The sequence below is a fragment of the Pseudopipra pipra genome, chromosome 4, assembly GCF_036250125.1.
Source record: "Pseudopipra pipra isolate bDixPip1 chromosome 4, bDixPip1.hap1, whole genome shotgun sequence".
Lineage (NCBI taxonomy): Eukaryota > Metazoa > Chordata > Aves > Passeriformes > Pipridae > Pseudopipra > Pseudopipra pipra.
Window position 1 is genome coordinate 16769620 of NC_087552.1, and position 6976 is coordinate 16776595.

The 6976-nt window shown below is 44.6% G+C and overlaps 1 protein-coding gene across 2 annotated transcripts in view; it reads right to left on the reverse strand.

The window, feature by feature from the left end:
- The window catches only part of LRBA (LPS responsive beige-like anchor protein), a 408434-nt gene extending 402808 nt beyond the window's left edge, over positions 1-5626 (reverse strand). For both annotated transcript variants that reach the window (XM_064651760.1, XM_064651761.1), the window contains exon 1: positions 5357-5626. In XM_064651760.1, coding sequence (XP_064507830.1) covers positions 5357-5578 — 222 coding nt within the window. In that variant the 5' untranslated portion in view covers positions 5579-5626. The remainder of the gene's footprint in view (positions 1-5356) is intronic.
- Positions 5627-6976: the final 1350 nt, after the last annotated feature.

The following is a 6976-nucleotide window of genomic DNA, read 5'->3' on the forward strand; positions in this document are numbered from 1 at the left end:
ACTATGCAGGGTGATATTTCCACTAACTACAAAGTAATGTCCAAGTGGCATCAACACCTGAGAAAACCCCAGTGTGCATCACTTCAATACCAGGTGTACCCCTAGCTACTCAGAACACATTGTAGCAAGATGGAAGTCTGTAATTCCCATTTTAAGGGAAGAACTAGTGACTCCCATTACTCAACAATTCTGAAACAGGTAAACCTGGTCAGACATCTCAGCCTCATTTAGTCGGTTAAACTTACACAATCATCTTTTACTGTTACCAGATCCCAGGTCAGATGACTTCAAAAGCATTAAACATGGACTTGGAATCAAGGAGCCTAAATTCATTCCTCAAACTGGGCACAAGCCTCCCACTCTGAAAGGGCCAGTAAGAAGTAAGTTTGCACCTGAGGGACTTTGAGACAGATTGGGAAGCAACAGAGATATTTTGCTGAATTCCACTCACTCAACAAGAGTCAAACCATGCACAACCACTAAGACAGCTGACTGTTCAATTTACTATGATTTTTAAAAAGAAAAAAAAACCCTACAAGCTTGACCCAGCTAAAGCCACAGACTTACCTTATCATCTATACTGTGAGTGGACAGAAGTGACTGAACTAGGATATCTGTAGCCAGAGGTGCACCTACTAGGGAAGACTGCATATATTAAGAAATCCACAAAATTCAGCAATGCTCTAGAAACTACTTGGTTACTCTCACTTGTCATCAGCATTGGTAACTTTATGTAGAAAATAAAGTCTAGCAGTCTCTAAAAACATACAATAATGTAATGAAAAGAATGCATTGTTATAAAGACATTTGTGGTGCAATTTTACTACTGCAATACATCTAATTCTATCAGCGTTAGCTTTGTGGGTTTTCTACAAGATGGTACACGCAAAATGAGTCTGTGACCAGAGATGAGAAAAGGGGAATTTATACTTCATAAAATCCATTGTACTAATGTTCCAGAAGCACCCATACCAAATTAGAAACCTGTGGTATCAGCAGGAAAGTAAACTGTAAGAATTTTTAACAGTTACATTGACTTTTGTTTGTGGTTTTAGTAAAGTCTGGCAGAAGTGAAAGAGGTGACAAATGAAATTTACAAAATAATTTTAGTCTCTGCTCCTCATATTTCAATTTTTTTTCCTCCAAAGGTGATAAAAACTAATATTTCTCTCATTTGCACTAGGGAACTCTAGGATTATGAGGACCTCATAATCCATGAACAGAATCAGAAGGAACAGCACATTCTCCTCACCGAAGAGACAGAACATTTAGAAAACAAGCCTTTGCAACACAGATTGAGGGGAAAAAAAATTGAACTAAATCAAATAACAATCTATACTATACTCAATAAAACAATTAGAAGCACTAAAGCTTTTTAAAACAAAATTGGCTTAGAGCAAGGCACGACATTTCTTTAGAGAAGAGCAGAATACACACTGGTTAACTTGAGACCCAAGTAAATTCTGGTATGAAGTCCCCAAACTGAATTATACCAACACCACAGAGAAGGACAATAGTTGCACAGTCATCTGCTTGAAGTGTAGCAGAATTTTTCCAGAACATCCCCTTCCCTCTGCAAGCCCAATAATGCAGCACAGCCCTGCACATACAGCACTTATTATGAACAAAACACCTGCCAGTGAGAACCCTTTACCTACTGAAAGACAAGGATATCCAGTGGCCTCGGTTTTATATATAAACAGGAAACTTGCAATAACTTGGACAACACTGACATATGATACAACACAAGCCTGTTTAGAACAGAGTAAATGAGAAGCTCCACTCAGAGTTTCAACCTAGAAAAGACTTTGCAGGACCTCCTGTATTTCCAATGCAGGTTGTGTAGCCTTCAGAAGAGAATTCATACTCTACACCTGAGAACTTCAGGTGTAGAAAAATCAGAAATCTAGAAATCTAACTTTTGCTAATTGCTGAATTATTTCTAGTACTCCATCTAGAAGTTTTTTTCTTTAATAGCAAGTCAACTTGTCTTTCTGTTTTACTATGAAAACCACACAGTTATTATAAGTTAGTAACAGATCCCACTGTACATAATTTATTTTTCCATTCTATCATCTTCTCCTACCAGGGGTTAAGGGGGAGGGGGGGCAAATACAAGGTCATGCACAGAAATTCACCTGATTTGTATACAAAGGAATTTCAAGGAGTTAATTGCTGCCCAAGGTCAATTAAAAACAAATTCACAATGCACAAGGAATATATATTCATTATATAGCTCATTCTGTAAAAAAAAGTAACAGAACAGATTAATACTGGAACAAGAATGTGCTTTCAAAGTTTTTCACAGAATAACCATCCTCTTTAAATTCTGTATTTCCCTCTTCAATTTTAAGAGGTGCTGAAATACACAAAGCCACATCTAACATGGGCCGGAAAACTATATTCATCAAAAATACTGACCAAAACAAAGCAGATCAATTTGAATATTTCTAAGAATAGAATTTCCAAAGGCAATAAAATGACACCACTAGGTTTTTGATGCATGCTAGAAACACGCATCCCTAAGCACTCTGTTACGCTGCTGGACAGAGAAAATTTTGTATGTAGTTCTCAGCTCCAAGACCCAACACTGCTGAACTAACCAAGGTATTTGCTTCAGCAGTCAGGACTACAGAAGCTTAAATGTCTTCAATAATCAGCAGGTCAATTATTGTGCACTTTAGATTTTTGACCTTCTGAGTCTTTCACATATAAAGCATGACCATCTCTTAAATACTTAAAGACAAGAAACATCAAGACAGCACTTCCCTCCATATGCTACAGCAAGCTTGAAGGGCATAACTAAGAGCAACATGTTTTCTCAAGAAATTAAAATTGGGCCAGCTAACATCCCTTTTTAAAAAATAAACCCTTCACATTTGAGAGTGGTTATGCTACAAAGAATATGTAAAACCAACCTTTCGACAAAGATTTGCCCAGCCCTGCCTGCACTTTGGTCTAAAGACATCTCACTTGTCACTTTAGTGATCAAAAAATCCCCTGAATACGGTATGTCTCCTCTTTTCAAAGTACAAGAAGCAGGGCAGCTCATTTCTGCTCACACCCCTGAGGTAGTGCAGTTATGAGTCACCAAAAAGAATGAAACCCGTTGGGCTTAACCCCATTAGTAAGAACAGATCACGGCACGATTCCAGTTGAACCTGCACACACGAGTACACCCGCTCTGAAAGCTACAGGGAAACAAACTACTGGAAAAGCCACAGCTAAGAATAAAAGTTGCATATTTTCTGTACACACACACAGAAAAATAAGCACACCATTGCTAACCAATACTTCACATGCTTTACATTCTGATCAGTGTGATGTCAGTGGTATTAACCGACAAAATGAAGTGGTCACAGCTAACAACTAAACAGAGGCAAAACTCAGTGACAGGCGAAGGAGTATTGCTTTGTAGGGACACCTCATATCCTGAAAAGCTACATTAAAAAGTCAGCTTAACAGTCTTTACCAAAAAAACCCTACCAAACTAATGGTTGTTTCATGATACCTATCAACTGACAAAATAACGTGGGACACGAGCTTGACCTTTAGCCTCCCACACTGCAGGCAGGCGTGCTAAAAGTGTTGAGGAATCTTCTCAGAGAGGTCAGGGATGTTGTTTCACTTGCAGAAAAAGTGAGAATGCACTTTCAAAGGCTTCCAGGGCCAGAAACTCTCCTTTATCTATTTAGGAAATGAAGATCTGGGAAAATGCAATCCATAGGTCATTTCTCCAGACCTCTTAAACCTAAAATCAAGGATTCTCTGAATCACGCTGAATTTTTTCGCTCTTCTCTTGTTCAAAATGGAGCAGAACAGGAATCCCAGAATAAAGAAGCTTTTACATTTTTAATTATTCTGCTGAACCTCTTTCCACTGCTGCCATGAAATACACCTCCAGTACACCACTCAAAAGACCGCACTAGAAACAAGGTAAAATTTAACACGCTCATGAACAATTTCCCCTCACACAAGTGTCCTAAATCATAAACTATTCACCAGAATTTCCTTTTGAACCTCATGTCCTTATATTTAAACACTGGGTTTTGTCCAGGACAATAGTCAAGTGGACTCCAAGTAACTTAAATCACTTCCTCATACTTGAAGCATCCATGAAACCTCTGATATGCACTTTATTTTTGTCACTACTTCAATTCCCCTGTACTGAGACTTTCATGCAAACAATGTAGAGCATGACATTGTACAAAAACATCCAAAAAATAAACATTCACCACAACCCAAGAAGATAACACTGAAAAACATTAAACAGACACAGCCCACAAATATTTAGTGACCATTAAAATTTGCACGTAGCAAAGAATGCTACTAACAAAATAACTGAAATGCAAACAGCATTTAAAAAACCCAGTATGACTTTTGCCTCAACTTTTCTTGTTACTGAGCTTTATGCTATTACACACTCTCACTTCCTGGTTTGTCAGAAACCACATTGTTTCAAAGTCAAAGCTGCTCAGTCAAAGGAAGGAGGAGCGACGACAGGTATTTTTAGAGATGCATTAAGACCTCTGATAATAGCAGAGTATCTTTGTAAACTTAAAGGCAGTTTTTCTCCTAATGACCGGTCTCCTGCATCAAAGAAACACTATTAACTAGCCCAACTGCTTTAGGCAAACTGCAACTTGAAGCAATTGGCCCAAGAAATTCAACATATATATATATATTATGTCTGTAGCTTCAGCAGGAAAAGTTGTATCCTCAATTTTTAGTGAGATCTGTTATGAAGTATTAAACACATCCACATGGTATTCAAAAAATAGCAGCTGACTCCCTAATTCATTAATTAAAAAAGGACACTGAAACCACATTCTACTCTTCTCAACAAGCAGACTATGTAATGAATTTGAATGAACTCCTCCCTGAAACCCTCATCCCCTGTACATGGAAGTTCTGCCTACTTCCAAAGCAAATGAAAAGCAAAGAGAGGTGTAAATATCTTCATGGGAAAACTTGTTTTCATTTAGAACAACAATATGTATGTTTTGATGACAGTTTGAGTTACTAAATTAACATTTAACTTTCTTGTTGAGCATATCTGTTAAATGTTTAAACACAACAATACGCTTCCCAGCTCTAAATAAAGCAACGATTTCTCTGAGGCTAACTAAGGAGGATGCTGTTTAGAGCTATTTCAAGTTTAAGTATGCATGTTTAGAAGCTCACATCCTTTTCTTTTTTCAGCTTTTATGATAAGTAAAAACAACTTAGTTGAAACCCAGTATGATGAAGGTGTAAACATGTAAAAAATTACTAACAGAAAGATAACATCAAAAAACTGTGGCATTCTTTTGCATGTCCGTGCTGTTCTTCTCCCTCATTCTGGCAATCAACTTACCAGATTAAACACAGTGTCGACTATGTCTCTGTTGGACACTTCACCAACTTCCACCAGTCCTGTCAGCACCGCAAATTTCATCTTGATACCTCGGATGGGGACTCCTGGATTCAAAGGCTGCAGCACATTTCCCCCTTCAGCAGCATTTCCTTCTTTTCCCGCTCCTCCTCCTCCTCCATCATCACCTGTTGGCTGAACAACTTGTTTGTCCTCACTCGCCATGGCTAGTTCACCGCAGGTTCGGGCTTCCAGCGCCAGCTCCACGCTCGCCGCTTCGGGAAGAAGGAGCGACCTGTGCAGCCGGGAAGGTGAGCGGCGGCCCACTCCTTCCTTCCCTTCAGCTCCGGCTCCCGGGGAAAGCGGCGTCCGGCGGGGGAGGGTGTCAGGCAGGGAGGACGCGCCCTCGGAATCCCGGCTCTCTCCTCAGCAGGAGGCGTCTGTCACAGCGCTCTGCCCCCAGGCAGGTATTTACAGCCCTGAAGGACAACGCGAGGGGTGTTTCAGTCCGCGGAGCGCTGGGCGCTGCCCCACAGCCCGCGGGTCCCGGCCCCTGCCCCGCTCCCCGCGGGGCCGCCCCGGGAGCGCTCACGCCTCTCCCCGCGGAAGTGCTCCGGGACCCGCCGCGCTCCGAGCCCGGGCGCGAGGGCTTTAATCTCTTTTTTTTTAGTATTACAATTATTATTATCTTTTTCTTACAGGGAATCCGCTCCTCCTGCCCGCCGCGCCCCCCCACCCCGGCTCCTGCCCCGGCACCGCCGCAGGTGCAGCGCCCCAGCCAAGTTCGCACTCACCGCGGGCTGCGGAGGGGGCGCGGGCTGCCCCGACGCGCCGCTCGGGGGCCGGGAGGCGGCTGCGCTGCCGCGCTGCCCGCTGCGCTGCGCTGGGCTGGGCTGGGCTGCGCCGGCCGCCCCTCCGCCCGCCGACAGGCGCCCGAAGTTCCAGCCGCCGCCGCTGCTACCGCTGCTGCTGCCGCCGCCTCACACCGCGGTGCCGACCAGCCCCATCTCCTTCCTGCCGGCGCTGCCGCTCGCTGCCGCCATGACAGCGCGGAGCCCCCGGAGCGCCTGCGCGGGACGGGCGCGGGCGGGGCCGGCGCGCGGGGCGGGAGCGGCGGGCTGCGCGAGCGCAGGTGGGCCAGGTGAGCGCAGGTGCCGCAGGTGAGGGGGGGGGGGCGGGAGGGGAGCGCTCCGGCCCTCCCTGCCCTGCCCCTCGGGCAGCGCCCCGTCGGGCAGGCTGCTCACCTGCGGGGATGCGGCGCCTGCGGGCACCCGGCCGGTGCCCCAGACTTTACTGCGCTGTTCACAGAATCACAGAATCGTTAGGGTTGGAAGGGACCCCTGCAGATCATCCAGTCCAACTCCACCGCCTAGGCAGGCTCACCTGGAGCAGGTGACGCGGGGAACGCGTCCAGGTGGGTTTGGAATGTCTCCGGAGAGGGAGACTCCACGACCTCCCCGGACAGCCTGTTTCAGTGCTCTGCCACCCTCAAAGCAAAGAAGTTCTTCCTCGTGTTGAGTTGGAACTTCTTGTGTTTTACTTTATGGCCATTGCTCCTCGTCCCGTCGCTGGGCATCACTGAACAGGGTCAGGCACCATCCTCTTGGCACCCGCCTTTGAGAT